Source organism: Nelumbo lutea, chromosome 6, assembly GCF_056320005.1.
Source record: "Nelumbo lutea isolate HS-2025 chromosome 6, American lotus-T2T, whole genome shotgun sequence".
Lineage (NCBI taxonomy): Eukaryota > Viridiplantae > Streptophyta > Magnoliopsida > Proteales > Nelumbonaceae > Nelumbo > Nelumbo lutea.
In genome coordinates, this window is record NC_142689.1 from 36,545,025 (window position 1) to 36,568,564 (window position 23,540).

A 23,540-nucleotide genomic window follows, 5' to 3' on the forward strand; every position below is an offset into this window, starting at 1 on the left:
ATTTGGCCTGACCTGATAAATAGAGGACACATGGATGTAGCCCACCAACTGGATGATGACTCAGCACTACGGTCACCTCGAAGAATTAGGCCACCTCGTACAAGCCGAGTCACCTCGGGTAGCACCGAACTCCGAGACGTCGGATGGTTGAGGCTAACAAAGCGACATGGAGCAGGTTCTAGAAGATCGCCAGCTATCTCCGAGCTCTCTGAGATCATGACGCGGAACTATAGGCCTTATCCTCATCCCGCCCGAATCGAATAGAGACAATAAGCCTTAACCGGTCAATGAAATTAAAATAATTTGTTAATGAATGAAAGCTATGTTAGATTTGGATAATGAATGTGCAAAGAATGTGACAATGGGAATACAGCTCCATACGTGTCAATGAAATGGTCTATCTCTTAAATGAATTTAAGTGATTGGGTAAAAGAAAGACTACAACTGAATGACCTAGAATGAATGCCTTTCATATATACAATTTCAATCAAATCAAGAAAATGGGTTGAATTGAATGGGTTATGTTTCCTGATGCAACTATAATCTACTAATACCTATATATTATACGATAATCACATGTGTATGCGTTCTGATGAAAAAAATAACTAAAAAGAGGCAGGTTCAAATGGCAGAGAGGGGTTAATAATGGTTTAACCATGTATTTTGCTGTTTGGGTGTTCATATCAAGGGAGACATCACAGAGGTAGAGTTCTGAGCAACTGAGCAAGTTTGTTTGGTTTCCTTGATATAGGTAACCAGGTTTTGTTTGGTTCCTTTGATATAGGTAACCGTCTTCCCTTGTAGTTGGAGTTCTTTTGGTATCTTAGGATGAGTTGAAATCAGCCCACCACAAGATAGTTTTCCATAATGTCCCACAGCACATCGTCGCCCTGTATTAGAAACATCTCTCGATGATGCCTCATCATTTCTGATACTTATTATTGGGAGATGTTTCTAATACACAAAGAAGATGTATTGGGGGACATTGTGGGAAACTATCTTGTGGGGGGACTGATTTGAACTCTGTTAGGATGGTTGCTTCTAGCCTAATTGCATGATTGACTTTGCTTGGTTTTTATTTACTTGATGCATGTAACATGTGGTTTTTTTTAGGTAATTTATTTAAATAGATGGATTTATGACTACTCCTGATAGTAAAGGCCTTATGCTTCCTATTGGGTTTAATTTGCAAGTGAGGTTCTGTTAGTGTTTTCTTTGTTTGGTTATGGTTTCTGTCTTTGAAGTTGGTTCGTGTAGTTGGTATTTCCTTAAAGTAGGTTTCCTTGTTTTTTCCTACACCCTTTGTGGTGTTCTCCCTTGTAGACTCTCTCTCTCTCTCTCTCTTCTCTCTCTCTCTTAGATTGTTTTCTCTTATTTGTAGTGCTTATTTTACTTGGACACTTAGCTGAGTTTTACTTGGTGTTTTTAGATGGAAGGAGAAGGAGAAGCTCAACAAGAGATAGATGATTTGGTGTAGGAGCTTGCCTTCTGATGAATCACAATGAGGATCAAGCTATGGTTTCTTTGATTTCGGTGATGCCCTTACTAAAGAGATTAGAAGCATATGGATATTATGTTTAAATGGTCAGATGTTTCCCAGGACTTGGATCTCAGGATAGTATTATTAATCGAGCATATGCTAGTTAGGGGCTTAAGAAAAAAAATGGTTAAAACCGTTGGATGGTTCGAACGGTTCAATCACTCGAATCAGTGGTTTATTGATCAAATCAACGGTTTTTGGTGAAATAACAGTTCTGAGATAAAAACGGAACCGATATGATTGATTCCCGTTTTTGGTCTGGTCCGATTTTGAAAATCATGGTTTTTTGCTCGAAGGCCCATGAACCATTATGATCCTTGGCTAAGGGTTGAGAATCAATTTAGGCTCCGTTTGGTTTGTTGGATGGGGATGAGAAAAATGGAATATTCCAAAAATATTTCTTTTTCTCTCATTTGTTTTGAGGGAAATAGAGGGATGTGATGAGAAAAATGTTGGATGTTAGATCCCAAAATCATGGACTTGGGGTCACATGGAAAATTTGAGAAATCACAGTAAAGGAGGGAGAGAACCATTGCCTTCCTTGTTACCATTGGTGATCTGTGTGAGGGGGTAGAGGAGGCGATGATGGCAAGAAAACCAGTACGAGGGGCAGCGATGATCTGCTACCTCCCCTTCCCCGTTCGAACCTAGAAGCAGAGCAGCGGTGATGGCTGCCCCTCTCAACCACTCCCCTCCTCCCTCTCTCCTTTCCTTTTCACTTTCTTCTTCTTTCGTTCATCGTCTAGTACCTCCCCTTCCCTTTTGAGCCCAGAAGCAGACCAGCGACGGCAGTGACCAGGATCATTTACCCTCTAGTACCTCTCCGTTCAACGTCTTTGCCTTCCGCCGGAGAACTATTGTCTCTGGCAGCATTATTTGCTTTCCAATGGTGACTAACAGCACTGTTCATCGTTTTCACTTTCCGCCCGCAAAGTAATGTTCGTTTTACTCTTGTTGGTGAAATAGTGATTTTCTCATTATTTTTCTATATATAAAACTAAACAATGGAAGTGTAAATTTTTATATTTTTCCATTTTATCCCATGCCATTCCACGCAAGTCTTCCCACAAATCAAACCTAGCCTTAGAAAATTGAAAGCTGCTTAATAGTATTCTAGGGATGGAGGTCGGAGTGGAGTTGATTTCAGGAATTGCGAAGAGGGTAATTCCTCGAGAACTGGGAATAGTAATTCAACCCAGGGTGGTGGATGATGTGGCAAACCACATGAGCCAAATAGGTCGGTGCAGTCTGCGCCTCTAGAAGATGTGAGTACTGGTCTTAATCATGAGCAGCAGATCTTTAGTCAGGCTCAGAAAATTCTCAAAATGCTTTATCAAATCCGGGTATGGTTAAGGGTTCGTACCCAGGGCTGGTTAGAGGTTCGGATCCGAGTCCTCAAAGGTTGAGTCATGGACCTAATTAACGACCTCTTCTTCTGGAAGGCAGGGAATTATAGAATTAGAGAATTAGGTCAGGGAAGTAGGGAAGTTCAGAATTCTAGAGTGGAGTATTAGGGGCCAGGGAATTAGAATTCTCAGGTACACTTTACTCTCAAATATTCTTCATCAATAAATAGGGTTGCTCATGAATTAACTGAGATCTCTAAATCTTTGGATATGTAGGAACGATGTGTTGGAGGAACAGCCCCCTGTACGTATTGAACCATTAGTTTTTCCCTTTTAATGTATACTATAGTTCTTTTATCTATCGAAAAGAAAGAAAAAACACTAAAAAGATCGGACACACGAATATCAACAGCTTACGAATACATACATGGCACTGCATATATTGGCTATTCTAACATACAAATCAAGCTATGCACGTCCCTATAACTGAAAGAAGACATTCATATAAATGGCCACACAAGTTTCTGCTAAGTAGAGAAAAGCTCTGTTGGGCATTTTTCTTACTGCACTGTTTGTCTTTTCTCTTGGCAAACTTATGAGCACCTTCTGACGCTATCTTTGCCTTCAATGGCTTCTATAGAAGATCAATGACCATTGAAAAAAGCCTCCCTTCTACTCTTGGGTGAGTGTGGATACTGAGAATTGATGATGTGTTTCCCAGGCGCGTAGGGAAACACTATTGGATTTTCTTTATTTACTATTGTATCATATGATCAGCAAGCAAGCATTTGAAACTTTCCATGGTTGCTGGCAGGTGTAGGGGAACCTCTTGGGGTTGAAACTGACATAGGAGGGTACAAGGTCATGGAGGATGGTCTCTTTTTGAAGCTGAAGATTTGAGAGATGGAGGGGAGAGACTCTTGGATGTAGTTGTCTAGCTATAGTTTTATCTAGGTGAAAGGTGGTGGAGGTATTTATAGAGTTTTGAAAAGAATTCTAAAAGAAAATCAATGGTTGGGGTTTAAAGTAATTTTGGAGGGAGGTTGATTGTAGGAAAGGGTTAGCAAGCCAGTCATGTGAGAAATTCTATTAATTAATCAAGAGAATAGATGGATGTATTAGTGATGAAGTCATAAATTTCCCTAAAATGGGGTTTTCAATTTTAGGTGATTGGCTTAATTGATTGTATATTTATTAAGTAGTAAATTTTAAATTTGAAAATTATTTTAGAGGCTGCAAGGAATAAGATATGGTTGTGTGGGTACCTTTGTTCAAAGAAAAAGATTCCAAATAGAAGATTCAGATTGAGTGTGACTTTGGGTTTCAAGATGGAAGGGTTAACAGTGTTGGAATTGGACAATCCTAGTATTGTTGGATTTGAAATTTCAAACTCTATGTATCCACAAGATTGGGTTTTTAACTTTATGTGAGATATGATGGTTCGGGATAAAAAAAAGATTCTAATTGGACGATTAGATCAGTTTTGGCTTAAGGTATTAAGAGGAAGGGTAAATGGTGTTGGATTTGAATGATCTTGGTATTGTTGGACTTGAAATTTTAGGATCTACATACCTATGATATTGGATTTCTGACTTAATATGAGATAAGGTTCAATGTCAAAAATATTATAATGGGATTATCGGAATTAATTCTAATTTTGAGACTTATGATGAAAGGGTAAATGGTGCCGAACTTGGGTGATCTTCATATTTTTTGATTTGAAATTTTGTGATCTATGTACCTATGGTATTGAGTTTATGACTTAATGTGGAATAAGATTCAGGATAAAAAAGATCTCAATCAAATGATCAAAACTGGCTCTAATTTCAAGTCTTAGGATGAAGGGGTAAATAATGTTAGATTTGAGTGATCTTGGCATTGTTGGATTTGAAATTTTGAGATCTATGTACTTATTGTGTCATATTTTTTGTTTTACTATGAAATAAGGTTCAGGTTTAAAAAGACATTCATTTTGTTGTTGGTTCTAGAACCATCAAATTAATCATGGTTTTAGAACTAGCATAATCCCCATTTTTTTTAAAGATTGTGGAAAATAGCTTTTCAAATACAATCACATGGTTTAGAAAGAAAATTGATATGGCCAAGTGATTTTACTTGTATGTATTTTTACACACGTGCATATCTTTTAACATTATATATATATATATATATATATATATATATATGCTATATTTTTACACACGCGCATGCATGTCACCATTAATTAGATGACATATAAGAGAGAACTAAAACTACAACCATGGATGCTTTCTTCCCATGATCATTAATATCATTAAACTTTGGCTCTACATCGATAGACCTTAGAACACCCTCTATTTGGAGTGTTTGATGGAGGAGGAAGGCAACTCTTTGAATGGGGTTGTTCTCTTGAACCACTACCATAGTTTCTTCATCTAACTAATTTTCTTTGCTTGCTTAAGAAACCAATGACTGATTTCCAACCCTTTGAATGGAATCATTACACGACCATTGCTCATCACTCCTTGTTGTCATAGCTGCATGCCCTTGGAATCAAAAGCTTTGATTTTGATTGAGAGTGAGTTTTGTCAAATTTCTATCCAATTGCTCATCATTAACGTATTGGATTGTTTACAATAAAAGGGTAATTTGGTAATTTTATTGTCCAATCTAACATTTGTTAACGATGTTGGCCTAATCTACTAGTTATCGAGAGTTCAAATACTGTAGTGGCAACTTTTGGTAATTTGGTTTTCCTTTTTTTTTGTTTGTCTTTTTTTTTTTTTCTTTTTCATTTTCTTTTCCTTTTTTTTTCTACATAGGTTAGGAATTTGATACAAACCAAATCTAGGTAGTTAAAATAAAATTTAAGGTCAATTACAGATAAGTACCCTACTTTAGGGGTGATGACACTTAAGGGCTCCAAGTTTCAAATGCAACACTTTACTACCTTGAACATTTCACAATATACACTCAAGTTTAACAATCAGCATTAATTCCATCATTTATCTTGTATTAATCATTCTAGAGTCTCAAAATTGCCATTCCTTTCCCATTTTCATTCTCAGATTTGAATGAACTATTCATTAAAGCAACACAATGGTTTGTGTCATTTTCCTTCTTAGTGATAAATGAATAAGCATATATGGCTGTACAGTCCTGTCCCCTTGTTTCTAGCAGCAAATAATGAACTCCTCTCTCTCTCTTGCTATTTCTATAAACAATAGTGAGAGAAATGTGAGGCGTGTATGAAACTAATTCAGATTAAAAAGAAACAAACAAATAATGAATGCAACATCCACTAAAGATGCATTTCCGATCTCAATACAATTATTATATTCTCCTAAGTTGTTTATTTAATATGTTCAATTTTTTCAAAAGCTGTGGCATTGATCTTAAATAAATTCACAAATAATGAACACTTTGATAATTTATCATCCACATTAACATCTCTTAATAATATTAGACTTGAGTGTATGTTTCAGAGGGTTCAAAGAATTTTCTTGAAAATTCTAGAGACATTAAATGCCTTTATCCCAAAGTATAAGGTAATGTTTTTAGCATATAAGGACAACTTTTGGAGTTTAATACGAATAAAAGTAATATTTTTAAAAATCTCAAAAATAGGTTAATTTTTTTAAAAATAATATCAATAAATAACAAAAATACTGTTCATCTGTCATTTGTTCATCGGAACCGTCGTCTGTCGCCGCTGCCTCCGCCCATCTCTGCCTTCGCTTCTGGCAATGTTGTCGAAGGTAGAGGTGGCGGCGGCAGCACTGGTGGTCATTCCTCTGTTTACCGCTATCACCACCTCTGTCTCCACCAATCTCCGACAACATTGCCGGAGGCGGAGGCAGAAGTGGGCGGAGGTGGCGGCGTTGGACAGACAAACCACTAGTGCCTCCGGCCACCTCTGACAATATTGACGAAGGTGGAGGTGGCAGCAGGCTACAGCGGACGACGATGGCGGGTAGTGGCGAGCGGTGGCGGGCGGCAACGGACGACAGTTCTACTGAATAAATGGCAACTCTGACAAACAGTGTTTTTGTCTTTTATTGATATTATTTAAAAAAAATTAATTTATTTTTAATTTTTTTAAATATATTACTTTTATTGAAGTTCCCCTTATATCCTATTACCCCTTTATTCTAAAATAAAGTACCCACACACAGTTGAGATGCTTTATAGATTTTATCAGAAAAAGATAAAAAAAAATACAACGTAAAAGAGTACAGCGATGGGCACGTCACACTCTTTAGTGATTCCGCATTTCCACGCTACTGCACTTCTCCTTGGTAACAGTGTTTAGCATTTTTATTTTGCATTATTCCTAGCTTACATCGTACATTTTTGTCTGCAGGAATTTCCAGACGGCTTCGCGTTTATCTGCGCCGATTCGACCGAATCATGTGGGTAGAGGTTATCTGCGGATTGGTGATTTACCGTCTGCTCCGGCGGTTTTTTCACGATGACGATGACTTCGAAATCGAAGCCACCGATTCTGATGCCAAAGTCTTGGTTGCAAGCAGGTGTGTGTTTTCGCCTATTGCTCATCTCTAATCTATTTCAAACCATAGTTAACATCAATACAGAAACTATGCAACGAATAATTTTCATTTTGGGTATCTCGAATGTTATGTAGGATCGAGAAACTTTATGGCGGGAAAGTGTACCTGGGACTTAGAATTCCAGACGCCGAAACGGGTTCTCGACAAAATGTCGATATGGTTCTTCTGACGAAAGGGTTAGACTTTTTACTCTTCTGGGTTGAATCCTGCGAAGAAATGCAAATGCAATTCCGGTTTTCTACAAGTCTAGTTTTTGTTTTCAGAGAGGCAGTGGTGGTTTCAGTCAAGAATTTCTCCGGTTTTGTGGGAATCGATGATGATGGAAGCTGGGTTTGTACAAGCGAAAACAAACACAAGACAGAGAGGCATCCTGATCCCGTGAGTCGCACTTGTTGGATTATTCCCTGCTTTACTGCTTGATTCAAATATTCTGTTTGTGTTGGTACCGTATACTCGGGTCTGGCACCCGCATGACATGCCGGCTACTATTTGTTTACTCAAAAAGATTTTATTTGTTTTGTTTGCTAATTGTTATATGTTTTACCAGGGTAGAATGCTTAAATAAAAAATCAAATGCTAACTGGCTTCCTGATATCTGTTTGTGAATTCTTGATCATTTAAAGACTCCTCCTTGGCCTATACCGATACAGAAAATCGTACTTGAGATTTTTATTGGTTGAAATAGTGGATTGGAGTTAACGTTAAGGATTAAGCAGTTAGATTTGACCACTATAAGATGCCTCAAAGATATAGCTATTGGTCTTTTTCCCAGGGGAGAATATTATATGTTATTTAATTGTAGTTTACGTTCCAACTGTATTGGATGAAAGAATCATTCTGAAGGGTGATCTTGGTTTGAAATGTTGATGATTTCCTACTTGACTGAAATGGGGAAGTATGAAATGCTGAATATAGGTAACGTCGGTGTATTTGTTACACAAGTTCCCAATCTTTGGACCATTAATTACATCTTTTCCTTTTTGGAAAAAAAATTGAACTTCCTATTTGTGAATTAGATTCATCATCATCATCTAAACCTTGTCCTAACCTTATGGGGTTAGCTACAAGAACCCTGTTTTGCCATTCCTTTCGTTTAGTGCCACATCCATTGTTAAATTATGAGCTCTTTAGTCGTTTCCTACTACTTCAACCCATGTCCTTTTTGGTCTGCTCCTAGTCCTTCTAGCCCCTTCAACTTACAACAGATCACTTCTTTGGGTGCTATAGATGGTTTTCTATGCACGTGACAAACTATTTTAGTCTACTTTTTCTCAGTTTATTACCTATTGGAGCTATTCCTAGGTTCCTTCGAATGACATCATTTCTAACTCCATCATTTCCAGTTTTTCCACTCATCCATCTCAGCCTGCACCTTTCTGCCACACTAATTTTTTGGACATATTGTTTCTTGACTTCCCAACACTCTGCTCCCTACAGCATTGTTGGTATCACAACTGTTTTATGGAATTTTGAATTTCCTTTTAACTCAAGTGCTATTCACCTATCGCATAATACTCCAGATGTGCCCCTCCATTTTGCCCATCCTGCTCTAATTCTTTGGGCGACATCCTCCTCAATCTCTTCCTATTTGTGCATTAGATTATTAACTAAAAACTATTTTATGTTTAAAACCTAGAAAGAAAACAGTAAAGGAAAAAAGAACAAGATGCATAATGTATTTGGAGCTATGATGCCTCCTAGATACCAGCACATGCCTGTTGCACTAGTATTGGACAGTATTTGTACTTGTGATAAGATGCCGGGTACTGCATGGACTGGATGCACCCTATAACATTGACACTCTTAAAATATGTATGATTGCTAGTTTTTAATAAATTATACTATAAAAAATTCTGCAGGTGTTAGAAATTTAATTAAATTTGGCAAGACATAAGTATTGAGAAATGACATCTAGCTTCAAAAACAAGATACATGATATGAGCATATCATATGGAATGCCTGTGCCTGTGTTAATGTTTGGGATTTTAGGAAAATGGGGAGTTGTATCCCCATTTCTTGTACCCATGTCCATGTTGGTATCTGTATCTGGGCATCACAAATTAAGGTTTGAGGTCCAACAATTAAAGAAAAAAATAAGTTGTATTGCCAAATATGTGGTAATTTTATGAGAAAATGCATAACAGTATGATTTAGATTGATTCTAAATCTCAAATTCTCAGATACGTATTTTAATAAGTCCATGCTTGCTTAATTTCATTTTCTTATTCCAAAGTGTTGGTAGTAGTCATATATGGGTTATAAATGTGTATTTCATGCTGATGTTATCACTTATAGGTTCCTATGAATCAATCCCCGTCTCTAATAACTTTCACAATTAACTTTCTACTGCATGCATCGTAGTTTCATGAAACCTTAGTCTAACTCTGTTGTGTTCTTTGGTTGATCATTTATTGGATTTATTGTGCAAAACAAAGAAATGGGGATTATCAACCATGTAACTTGATTATCATTTTTATTTTCTTTATTTCAGGTGCTTGAAACCAAACGACAAGTTACTGTTCTTGAATCATACCTGGAGCAAAGGGGAGTAACTTTGCCAGAAGGATATCTTTCTGTCAAGGTTGTACTCCCAAATCGAAATTGCAGGTTTACATAAATACCTTTTTTTTTTTTTCAGTTTTCTTCTCCTTTTTTGTGTTCATGCATGTTGTTGCAGTGAGGTAAGCATGGGGTGAAGCGGGCCTGCCTTGGAAACATTACATTACATGGAAACCAACATCATTCTCCAGCTACATGGATGGCTCTTTTGGTCACTGATTAAGTAGAACAATATTTAAAACATGACCATGGAAACTTCGGCTGTTTTATTGTTCTGTCATGTAGGAATTGGAAAAATTTGATAGTCTGCAGTTCCTTGTATGAAGCCAACAATTCCTTGATTATAGAAACAATGTTTTTTCCTCCAAAGTTCTTTTTGCAGATAATTTATTCTTAATACCATTAGAAGAACCATTAATGCAATTTGGTTCCCACAAGAAATGCAAGCAGTTCAATGTTCAAATTACGATGCATGCAGCAAATCCAAGCTTTGACATTGTTATCCTGTCCTTTTTTCAATGAAATTCTCTCTAGGAAACCCATTCTTGGTGCCAAGAAACCATGTTCAGTAGATAACCTGGTTACACATGATCTTGTTTACACTATAATTTTCTTAGTCACTGGTCAACATTTAACCAGAGATGGAGATATGGTTCATCATTCATCATTTGGGAGACCACTCTATTAGGCTAGGAGGGTCATGACATATCATTTCCCCATAAATTAAAGTCTTTTTCTTTGATCAATAACAAAGATACATCCAAGTCTTTTTAAAACTTTGTCCCCATGTCTTTGTGCTGAATTACACCAACACTGGTGCATAATGAAGCTCTTTTTAAGTTGGATGGGTATCAAAGTGGAATATCTGCCTTACGGTGTGAATATTGATTGTGATAACTTTCAATTTCTCTATCACTCATATCATTTTTCATGGAAAAGGGAGAAACTATGGCAAATAGTTTCCATATTTTGCACAATAATGGCCACAATATTCTTTTAGAAATGATAGCCAAGTTGCTATTTTTTGACCTGTAATAAGATTGGCAATATATAATACTTAAAGAAAAAAAAAATTCTTTGTTGCGTGTGGACCTTGCACCATCTTCTGTGTGGAGATGATGTGCCCTAGATGTTGCTTGTGTAGAGAGCAACTTGTGTTGTCATGCTTTTTGGTGTTGACTGTTGAGAACTTGAGATCTAATGGTCAAATCTAATATTAAAGAGAATTATAATTTGTTATTGGGGGTTTAGGTCAGGATGGGTTAGGTTGGGTTCTTGAGGTTATATCTAACCTGAACCAAGCTGTTGAACCCTCAACCCTAAGCCTAACTCAACCCAAAATTTGCGGGTTGGGTTTGGCTTGGGTTGGCTCGAGTTCTCTACTTCCTTTTGCCAAATATCCTTATTTCCTAACTCAAGGGTTGAGGTCAATTCTTACCAAAAAAAAAAGGTTGAAGTCAATTATTATATATAAAAGGACATGGCTATCATGCTTTACACATTTTTTTGATCAACAAGAAGAAAGTAATTTTATTGAAAAAACATTTTAAGTTACATTATAGAGGGTGACCTTTCACCCAAGAAACATAGAGCTGGGAAACAAAGCCTAAAAGATTACAGAATAGCCCAAACAACTGCTGCCTATAGACCCCCTGTTTAGCTAATGTGTTGGCCATCCCATTTACAGTCCTTGTTCAATTAAAATTGGCATTTAGGTCCCTTGCCAAGATTTCTATTTCCCTCAGCTTGTCTATAGATCCAAGGTATGTTGCACCTGTTGGTAGTCCATGAAACAACCAACTTCGAGTCCCCCTTCAACCTCCAAGTTTTAAAAGTTTGATTGTTTAGCAAATTTTAGGCCTTGTAGTAGGGCCATCAGCTTAGCCTTTAAGGAATCCCTTACCCTTATAGGTCCTGAGTACATAGCCAACACTTTTCTTGAAAAGTCTCTGAAGACACCACGAATACCTGCCAATCCCGGGTTTCCCCATTGAGCTTCCATTGAAGTTCAGCTTTATTCTATTCTTTGGTGGGGGTTTCCACTCCATCACTTTCCTTTTCTTTGGAAGAATGAGCCACTTCATTCCACACCCTTATTATATCAGTCATTGTAAAGCTGTGGAAGAGACCAAGTGTTTTTATCCAATGAGCCACTTTCACTTTTATAATTTCCACAATTTTTTCTTTTGACCTATGCTTCTCATTGAAGATTCTTGCATTATTTTCCTTGCAAATAGTCCACACCACGGCTGTCCTTACTGTTTCCACATAATTCTTCCTCTCTTTGTTGGTTGCCTTAAGAAGTTTGGGCTGAACAGACTTACCATATCTTGAGGAGAAATCCACTTGCACCCAAAAGGAGAGCAAATAGAATTATGTGGTAAGGATTCTCCATTTACAAATCCAATGAAGTACACATGAGGGGAGAGGCATTTATTTGGTCTCCTTTTTTGAAGCATTTCACAGGGCTTACTCCAAATCTCTTTCACTGGGAAGTTCTCCCCCCTACAATAGGTTGCACAAGAATGTTGAAGAAGAGGTGCAAGTAACATTACCATCAAGTGAGATAGTCCACACCCTAGTGTCTTCCATAGATTGAACCAAGAAAGTTGACCTAAGTTTGTCCAACAAAAGAATAAGGGCCTCACATTCGATATCTCTCAATCTCCTCCTAAATCCAAAATCCCAATTCACACCAGAAGGAGAATAGGTGACAAATCTCGAAATATGTTCACACTTATATTGGAAATTGAGTACAGGTCAGGGAAAAGGGTACTGAGGGGAATTTCATCCAACCAGAGATCTTCCCAAAAGAGGACATTTGATCCACATCCCACATCAAATCTAATGAAATTAATGAAGATTGGGTATACGCCTTGAATTTCTTTCCATGGAGAGGTCGAGGTTGAAGGAGCTACTTTTGCATCCCAACCATTACTCATCACTTTGTGAATGTTTTCAATGATCTTATGCCACAGTCTTCAGGTTCCCAATGAAAGTCTCTCATCATTTTCTCTAACTGTCCTGCTATCCTCATTGGAATCCTGAAAGTAGGGAGGTAATAGATGGGTAAATTATCTAGGGTTGCTCTAATTAGAGTTATTCTTCCCCCCAAAGAGATGTAGTTCCTTTTCCAGAGGGTAAACTTCTTGGTGAATCTCTCTACTATCAGCTTCTCAAAAGATTTCTGATCTTGGGTTCCCTCCTAAAGGTAGTCCTAAGTACTCCAATGGCCACTGTTTGATCTCACACCCTAACATCCCAGCCAGTACTTATTGTCTACAAATTGCAAGTGTGTAACTGTCACCTCAAGCCTTCCTACCCTCCACCATCTAAACAAATTATCATGATCAGCCTTAGATATCATTCTGCTCAGAATATATGCAAGTAGAGTAAACAAGAAAGGAGATAAAGGATCTCCTTGTCTTAATCCATTTTTTGCTGGAAAGAAGTTCCTTACCACACTATATACCAATATTGAGTAGTGCACTGAGATCAAACAACCTTTAATCCATATTCTCCACCTCTCCCCTAGACCAATTGTCTCTAATATCTGTAAGAGGAATGATCAATCAACAAAATATAAGCCTCCTCTAAATCCAATTTACACACTGGCCCTTTTCCTTTGTTCTGCTACACACTCATTTGCCACCAAACTTTGACAATGATCTGCCTTCCCTCAACAAAAGCTCCTTGATTTTGTGAAATTACCAATTACAACACCTTTTTCAGCCTCCCAGCTAAGACCTTTTTCATGCTTTACACATTTATCGATGCATAATTGCAACATGGTTACATACAAATTTGAAGTTAAGTTGGATTCATACTTTTCAACCAAACCCAACTTTTTTGGGTTGGGTTCAGTCTTAACTGGCTCAAGTTGCAGCCCTATTTGTTATGTCTGGTTTTCATATAACTTGGCTCCAACCCATTTCCTTGTATTGTACTACTAACTTTGTTAGTTATGACTTTTGTCATCTGAAAATGTCTTTGAAGGAACTTGTGTATGTCATGTTTTAGAAGAGAAAAATGGCATTTTTCCCCTTTTGAGTTTGGGTGTAAGGAGTTACCTGTAGAAGTTCTTATTTTAGATTAGAGGGTTTTACGAGACATCTGTTTGAATCAGAACATACTTTGAGAATGGGGATAGAAAGTGAATACATTTTAACCAATGAGGACAGATATGAGGATGGGGATTGCTATTTTCACGTTAAATTCCTGCATAAATATACTTTTGATGGCTGTTAGTTATAAAGTGTATGCTCATGGTAAATAAGACTGGTTAATTGATAGTGTTTTACCTGGTTGCTTTCAATTATAGATTTCCTGGCTGTAAATTACCCTTGAATGTAATCATGCATTTATAGGAAAATTTCCTTAACTTTTCTAGGACCATTCATTCAAATGATTTTCCATCAGAGGTCATTCCTTTTGACCAATGGACACAGCTTAAACCAGAGCCGAAGGGTACATTTTCTGGTTGGATTAAGGATGCTTTTCGTGGAGGAAAGAAAGATATGCAAGACGGACTCCATCAAAAGGTTCATTTTATTCTCAGCACAGCTCCAATGTGGGATAGGTTTGTTGCAGTATGAACCTTACCAATATAGTAGCATATTTTTTCACATTGGTTTATTGGAATAACACCTTATGGGTAGAGATATGCACCAGTAGTGGTATAAATTCTGAAAGAGGTATTTACCATTCAGTATGATAGATTGGAGATTTTATATGCTGAAATTCTATTAATCGTATTGTATTCTACTGAAGAAAAACATATGATAATAAGTTTTGATCATTTAATTGCATCAAATTTTGTTGGAATTTCTCTGGATTAGTTCTCTATACAACTCCAGGTGCCACGATATGCTGTCTTCTGACTTTCATTATATCCTTCACCTCTTGGTTGGTCATGTTGGTAGCTCTTGAGTTTTTTTTTTTTTTTTTTTTTTTTTTCCCTATTGGATTTTTATTTTACTCCCTATCATACAGGTATGACCAACTTTCTTCTATCCATTTTACCATTGAAATATGCTTTTCTTGTTTTTGATAACAAGTTTTTTTTATTGGCAACAGTAAATTTTATTGGTTATGTGATAAAAAATATGATATGTACAATTAATAGTACTCAAATTAGGCTAGCAATATACCTACCTAATTCATTACATTGTCATTCCCCCATATGGCCTGAAAACAATTGTTGTCCCCCCACCCCAAGTAATAGAAATTTCATTAGATCAAGCAAAAGCAAATAATTTTACAATGAAAACTTCCCAACTGGAGGCACGAGTTGCAGCCTCCAAAAACAAAAACAAATAAAAAAATAAGTTATACTAAGCCCAATACAAATGATCCTTAGTAATCCCTTGCTTAGCTAAAGAATCTGCCATCCCATTTGCGGATCTCCTTTTCCATTGAATCCTTACATGTTTGTGGTCAGCCACTTAACTCTCTCTATAGCTCCCCTTTAAGTCCATATTGATGTAATTGGCTTGTTTAACCACCCAACTACCAGTTTAGAGCCTTCAATGATTAGTGCTCTTGGTGGTTCGATCTTAACTAGTTTCAATCCTAGCGTAAGAGAGAAAGAATAGAAGGAGAAGAAGAGGAAGAGAAGAAAAGGAGAGAACTAGAGGAGAAAACCTTTGGTTCAGCAGCTTCAGCTAGAGAGACTTCAATTACTCACCACGACTTATTTGTATTTTTGTAATAGAAATACAAAGATACTTATGCCTCTAATTTAGTATGGGGCATATTACTTAAGTTGAGATATAATGAACATAACACCAATAAAATAAGGTATAAAGACCAAAATACCCCTGACTACCAACTCTAACACTCCCCCTCAAGCTGGAGAGTATATGTCATATAGTCTCAACCTATTACTTGTGTAATCCACTCTTCCCTGACTCAACCCTTTTGTAAACAAATTTGCGAATTAACTTCCTAAGTTCACATGTGTTGGATTTATCACTCTACTAAGCACCTTTTCTCTTACAAAGTGACAATCAACCTTTATGTGCTTTGCTCTCTCGTGGAAAACTGGATTAGATGACATGTGGGCTGAAGCTTGGTTGTCACAATACAACTTCATAGGGTTGTCAACTGAGTACCCAATTTCATGTAGGAGATTCTTCAACCACACTACTTCACATGTAGTGTGCGGCATGGCTCTATATTGAGCTTCAACACTAATCCTTGCTACTACAATTTGTTTCTTACTCTTCCATGTCACCAAATTCCCTCCAAGAAAGGTACAATACCTTGTAGTGGATCTTCTGTCAAATATTAAGCCGGCCCAATTAGCATCTATGTAACCTTCTGTCTTAAGACTTTCTCCAATCTTGTATAACAAATAACAAACCACAACTTGGAGCTCCTTTTAAATCACACAATTCTTAGAACTGCATCCCAATGTGGAACCGAAGTATTTTGCATAAACTGGCTTACCACATTAACTACAAATGATATATTTGGCCGAGTAATAGTTAAATAGTTTAACTTATCCACTAACCTTTTGTATCTCCCAAGATCCTCAAATTCTTCACTTGCATTAGCATTTAATTTGACATTTGGCTCCATGGGTGTTTTAGCTAGTTTGGCACTCAACAACCTTATCTCCTCTAGCAAGTTAAGAACATACTTCCTTTGGCACAAATTGATACCATGATTCAACTTTGTAACTTCTATTCTCAAAAAATACTTTATTTTACCAAGATCTTTTGTTTGGAAGTGATCATGCAGAAAGGCCATCAATCTGTCAATTCTTAATATGTTACTGCTAGTTATAGCAATGCCATCTACATATTCCACCAATAAAATCTTTCTAGCTCCAGAATTATAGTTGAATATTGAATGATCAACTTGATAGTTGACATTGCCTCATGCCAACATCTTTTACCACTTAATTGAACTTACCAATCTAAGCACGTAGAGGTTGTTTCCACCCATAAATTGCCTTCTTGAGTTTGCACACCTTACCATCCTCCCCCCGAGCAACGAACCTTACTGGGTGCTCTATATAATCCTCCTAAAGAAGATCACCATCTAAGAAGGCATTCTTGATGTTAAGTTGAAATAGGAGCCAATCATACATAGCTGCTAAAGATATCAAAACACGAACCGAGCCGATCTTGGCAACATGAAGGTCTCTTTTATAATCTACTCCATACAATTTTGAGTAACCCTTTGCAACTAATTGAGCCTTCAACCACTCTACCATGCCATCTGATAAGTATTTGACAATGTTCACTCACTTAAACCCACAACATGCTTATCAGGAGGAAGAGTGGTGAGCTCTTATGTGTGATTATGAGCAAAAGAAAAGTGTTCTTCCATTGCTTGGTCCCACCCTGGGGAGGTAATAGCTTCCTAGACATTCTTAGGGATAGACATAGAGGACAAAAGAGAAACAAATTGGAAATGAGAAGCAGAAACATAATTAGAAATCGGATGAAGGGTGTAACTACATTTACCTTTTCACAAAGCAATGAGAAGGTTAAGGTTAGAAGGAGGAGGCAATACTAATGTAGAAACAACTGCTAGATCTGTCAATGGAGAAGAAATTGGAGGAAGAGTTGGTATTTGTCAACGAGTATACACTTGCATGATTGGTGGCCATTTAGTATTAACCTACACTGGAGGCGAGGAGGGTTTGGTCACAACTAGAACAATAGGAATGGGGTCATCATTTGGAACTGGAAGTGGAAATGCAAGAGGTGAGGAGGAAACATTAGAGCCAATGAAGAAAGGAACAAATTCAAAGAAAGTGACATCATGACAAACAAATGAACACTTGGAAATGGGATTATAGTATTTATACCCTTTCTAGGTCATAGAATAGCCTAGAAAAATACACTTTGTAGAGTGTGCATCCAACTTGTCCATTGCAAGCCCTAGATTATGAACAAAACATAATCAAAAACCTTGGGAGTGAGAGGCAATAGAGATAAATTAGGAAACAAGACGGAAAAAGGCGAGTGACCTTCAAGGATAGACATGGGCATCCGATTATTAAGAAAACAAGATTTAAGTGCAACATCACTCCATAATCATTTGGAAGCATTCATATGATGCAAAAGTGACTGAGTAGTCTCAAGTAGATGGCAGTTCTTTCGTTCAACCACCCCCATTTTGTTGCAGGGTGTATGTACAAGAAATTTGATGAATAATTCCTCGTTCAAAATATTGCTGAGAAGGTATATAGAAATATTCTCAGCCATTAATAGAATGAAGAATCTTTGTGAACACCACATTGAGTGTGAATTTCCGCATGAAAATTTTGGAAAATGGAGAATAATTTTCTTTTTTCTTTCATAAGATAAAGCCATGTCATCTTTGAATAATCATCAACAAAAATTATAAATTACTTGCAATCATTGTACGACAATTATATTTGGACCCCAAATATTTGAATGAACCAAAGCAAAATGACTCAAAATTCGACTAACAACTCTAGGATTGAAGGAAACCCGATGGTGTTTCCTGTACTAGCACGACTCTCATTCCAAAGAAGAAAGATGACTCAATGACAGAACAAGTAACTTAAGTGCCTTGAGAGACGGATGACTAAGCTTGTAATGTCACTGGAGAGGAGCAAGAGATGACTGAAGTGCTACTATTGAATCACCACCATCAAGTAATATAGTCCACTAGCTTCATGCCCTCCACCAATATTTTTCCCTGTTTTGAGATCTTGAAAAACACAAGAAGAGGGGTAAAAAGTAATAGAACAATTAAGGGACTTGGTCAATTTACTAATTGACATAAGATTAAATGAAAATTTGGGTACATATAAAACTAAGGATAAAGATAATGAATCAATGTCAACATTACCAACACCACAAATAAGAGAAATAGATCCATTAGCAAGGGTAATAGTTTGGGATGTGGAAGACTGAGAAAGGGAAGAAAACACACATGGAGTCCCAGACATATGATCGAAAGCTCCATAATCGATAATCTAAACCACTCGTATTCATCACGTGTGTTGAGTTGGGCCGATTTCTAGTTATTGGGACCAGTTATTTAGCTCTTATTTTTTTAAGTTGTTAAGTTTGGAAGTTGTTGGGCTTTAGGCCCATTAGCTTATGCCTTTAAGTTGACTGTTCAGCTACTTTAGTAGCCACCCTACTAAGGGCATTCTTGTAATCTCTTATTCTTTTAAGTTAAGTATAAAATATAATGAGGGGTTGATGGCCAGAACCAATTTAATTCTGGTTGACATCTTACTCTTTCTTTCTTCTCTTTTCTTCTCTACTGCTGAAACTCTTCTTCTTCTTCTTCTTCTTTCTCTTCACAAGAAATTCATCTAGATTTCCAAACAGTGATTTCTACTACGTGGAACACTCATCATCTCCTTCCTAGAGGCATTTGCAAATGTAGAAGGTGTCTAGTCAACTTGCTAATTTTCACCTACTTCACCACCACCACTAGTTACTGCATGATTGGCCCATGTAAATTATAACAAAAATTAATAGTGTGCCCCTTCATTACATAGTATGTGCACTTCCTAGGACTATTACTGCGTCTTCTGCCACAACCTCCCCCTGAATCACGACCTCCACTATGCCCACTACCATGTTTAAACATAGGACCACCACGGTCTCCTTGAGCTCCATGATCTCCCCCTCGTGCCATTGCAAAAGAAGACTTATCAGAGATAGTAGGAAGCTATGAAGGTCCAATAGAAATCCTATGGAGGCAGGCAAACACCTCCTAAAGTAAGGGAAGAGCAGAAGCACCTAATATTCGTGCTCTCACCGACTCATATTCATCTTCCATTTGCCCACTAAAAATCTAGTCACATCAAGCTGTTCCCTTTGTTGTTGCTGAATTTTTAACATATGGTGTTAAGGGATGATAGACATTCAACTCATTCCGAATATTCTCATACTAGCGTGATACTCTTCAAGGCATTGATTTCCTTGTTGCAAATTAAAGTACTCTTGATAAAGCTGATATACTCTTGTAGTGTTGTCTTGCCCAAAATAAAGTTTCCTAGCAGGGTTTCAAATCTCCTTGGTTGTATTTAAAAACATAAAGTTCACACTAATTTTGGGCTCCATGCTATTTGACAACCATGTCATAATCTGTGCATCAAGTAAGGGTTTTTCATCTTTCACATCTTTCACCTTCTTGGCTCTAAGCAAAACTTCCATTGACTTGGCCCATGGCATATAATTCTCACCATTTAGTTTGATAGAAGTCATTTGCACATTTAGGTAATCATGGGGAATCGTATCACTTGATTTGTGTTCAGTACTCTCTCTTGTGGTTCCCATGGGTTTGAGAAAATAGAAGTCTTTACTCACTAATATCACATCGCACTACTTAACACCCACCACACTACACCACTAGACTAATTATTTGCTGAAAACATCTATTGTCACAGATTTCAGCAACAATAGTCACAGCTGTCACTCACTTTCAGCAGCAAAACCCACAAGGAAAAATACCTCTTACACATACTTGTAGATCAATAACCAATTGTGTTTGATTTCCACTGCAACACTAATCAAACCAACCAACCATCACACAGAAACCAAATATGTGACCAAACTCCACTACAAAGCTCTCTTCGAGTCATCAATTAGAGGGTTTCTAGCAACCCACTGAAACAGCCACTTCAGCACCCACTGGAGGCATGAATACCTCCTAAATAGAAAAATGATCACTTCGTTTTGGTGTCTCCTTGATCCTCCAAGTGGGCGATGAGTTATCTTCAAAACAGTAGGGTGAGAGGTGGTGAAGAAATTCTGGGTTGATTTCTGGGCTGATTACCAGTGTTTTGATACCTTGTTCTTGATTCGATGTGCACTGGTTTTAGTCCTAGGGTAAGAGAGAAAGAGAACAGAAGGATAAGAATAGGAAGAGAAGAGTCCCAAGGAGTTCCAAAGGATTTTAGACCAATAAGACTAGTGGGAAGCCTTTATAAGATTATAGCAAAAGTTTTGGTTGGGAGACTAAAAAGGTATTACCTTTGGTCATCTCACAACATCAAGGTGCTTTTGTTGAAGGGAGACAGTTATAGACTAGGCTTGGTGTGCAAGTTGGACTTAGAGAAGGCCTATGACTTTGTGGACTGGTCTTTTCTTTTAGAAATTATGGGGAGAATTGGGTTAGGAGAGCGGTGGAGGATGTGAATGAAGGGATGCCTAAGTTCAATGCAGTATTCGATCATGATTAATGGTGTGGCTAGAGATTACTTTCCAGCAAAAAGAGGGTTGAGACAAGGGGGTTTCCTTTTTCCCTTCCTTTTCACTTTAATTGTTGATGTTCTAAGTAGGACAATCATGGAGGCTGATCAGAGAAACCTACTTAGAGGATGGAGGATAGGAAGACTTAAGGTGACAGTTAGACATTTGAAGTTTGTAGATGACATTATTTTATTCTGTGAGGGAGGTAATCAAGAGAGTATAAGAAATCTGTGTGACCTCATTAGTTCCTTTGAATTGATTTCCAAGTTGAAGGTAAATTGGGGAAAAATAGTAGTAGGGATTAACTTGGAAGACGAAAATTTGAGAGTGCTAGTTGAGATTCTGGGGTGTGAGGTTAAATAATGGCCATTGGAGTATTTAGGACTACCTTTGGGAGGGAGTCCAAGATCAAAAGTCTTTTGGAAGCCAGTGGTGGAGAGGTTTACAAGGAAATTGGCACTATGGAAGAGGAATTATTTATCTATAGTTGGGAGAATAACCTTGATTAGAGCAACTCTAGCAAACCTACTAGTCGGTTTCTTATCAACCTTTAGAATTCTAGCTAGAGTAGCAGTAGAATTAGAAAAACTTATGAGGGATTTTCTCTGGGAACCTGGGAATGTAAGGAGGGATCACCTAGTAAAGTGGGAACAAGTCACCCAAACAAAGGAAAAGGGAGGTTTAGGATTGGGTCACATGAATACTTCTTTGTTAGGAAACTGGCTTTGGAGGTTTCCATTGGAAAGAGATAGGCTGTGGCACAAGGCGATAGAAAGCATTCATGTGCTGATGAACAATGGCTAGGATGCAATTGTAGCCCCCACATCATCCTTGAGCTCTTCGTGGAAAGCAATACCAGAGATACATCCAATCTTTTTTAATCTCCTTAGTTTTGATGTGGGTTGTTATTCTAGGGTGCTCTTTTGGGAAGCTTTAGCTGGGTGATATTCCTTTTTGCTCTCTTTTCCTTGAACTTTATTCAGTTTCTAACTACAAGTTACAACCTATATCAAATTGTCACTTTTTCTTACTCTGGACCTCTGGACTGAGTTGGGATTTTGGGTACAGAAGGGGTTTGAGGGATAGTGTAGTGAGTTCCTTATTTGTTTGCTTGATAAACTTAAGTCAGCCTTCTTGGTTCAATCTTTGGAGAACACTAGAGTTTGGTTTACTTCATTGGATGGCACCTTTACCTGTGCTTCTTTTTTTAATACTATTGTGCAAACAGTTGTTGGGGGTGAGAATTTCCTGGTGAAAGAGGTTTGGAGCAAGCCCATTCCACCAAAAACTCAAGTTATGTTGGGAGGTTTTTCTTGGGAAGGTGAACGCCTGTGACATGCTTCAAAAAGGAGGCCAAATAAATGCCTCTCCCCTAATCTGTGCATTCTTTGCTCTGCAGATGGTGAATCCCTACCCCATTTATTGATCCATTGCACTTTTATGCTCTTTGTTTGGGGATCTTTTTGTTCTCTCGTTGGTTGTAGGTGGAGTATTCCCCAAGATGTAGTAAGATTCTTCAACCCAAACTTTCTAAGGCAGCCAACAAAAAGAGGAAGGGTTATGTGGAAACCAGTTAGGGCAGTGGTGGTGTGGACTGTATGGGAGGAAAGGAATGCAAGAATTTTCAACAAAGTACAGGTCAAAAGATCTAGTGGAGGCCATAAAGATAAAAGCTGCACACTGGGTAAAATCACTTCAGCTCTTTCAGAGTTTCTTGATTATTGATATAGTAAGTGAGTGGAATGAAGTGGCACACACCGCTGAGAAGAAAGAAAGAAAGGTGATGGAGTGGAAGCCCCTAGGTCCCAACAAAATCAAGCTGAATTTTGATGGGAGCTCTATAGGAAACCCGGGTCTGGCAGGCATTGGTGGTGTGATCAGAGATTCCTCAAGTAAAGTATTGGCTATGTACTTAGGACCTTTAGGGGAAGGTGATTCTTTAAAGGCTGAACTATTAGCTCTGCTGCAGGGGTTAAAACTTGCCAAGCAAGCAGATCTTAAGAACTTGGAGATAGAAGGGGGACTCAAAAAATAGTGATATCATGGATGAATTCAAGCGGTAATGCTCTTTGGATTATAGACATCCCCTAAGGGATATAGTAAGCCTAGCAAGGGAAGTCAATGCCTTGTTCACATGGATCAGGAGAACTGCAAATGGGATGGCTGATTCATTAGCCAAACGGGGAGTTCATAGGCAGCAACTTTTTCTGGGTTTTATTGAACACTTTGTGGTGCAATGTTTTCTTTCTACTTGCTGTAATTCTGTAACTGATTCTTTTAATTAAATAAAATTTTCATTTTTCTGATAAAAAGAACTAAAGGAGAAAACTTTCAGTTCAGCTAGAGA

The 23,540-nt window shown here is 37.7% G+C and overlaps 1 protein-coding gene across 1 annotated transcript in view; it reads left to right on the forward strand.

Annotated features, from left to right (window-relative positions):
- The first annotated feature begins 6,460 nt into the window (after positions 1 to 6,460).
- Positions 6,461 to 23,540, forward strand: part of LOC148848557 (plasma protein) — a 28,572-nt gene continuing 11,492 nt past the window's right edge. Inside the window, exons 1-6 of the mRNA XM_088950668.1 lie at positions 6,461 to 7,163; positions 7,229 to 7,397; positions 7,511 to 7,612; positions 7,700 to 7,814; positions 9,928 to 10,043; positions 14,386 to 14,574. Coding sequence (XP_088806794.1) covers positions 7,106 to 7,163; positions 7,229 to 7,397; positions 7,511 to 7,612; positions 7,700 to 7,814; positions 9,928 to 10,043; positions 14,386 to 14,574 — 749 coding nt within the window. The 5' untranslated portion in view covers positions 6,461 to 7,105. The remainder of the gene's footprint in view (positions 7,164 to 7,228; positions 7,398 to 7,510; positions 7,613 to 7,699; positions 7,815 to 9,927; positions 10,044 to 14,385; positions 14,575 to 23,540) is intronic.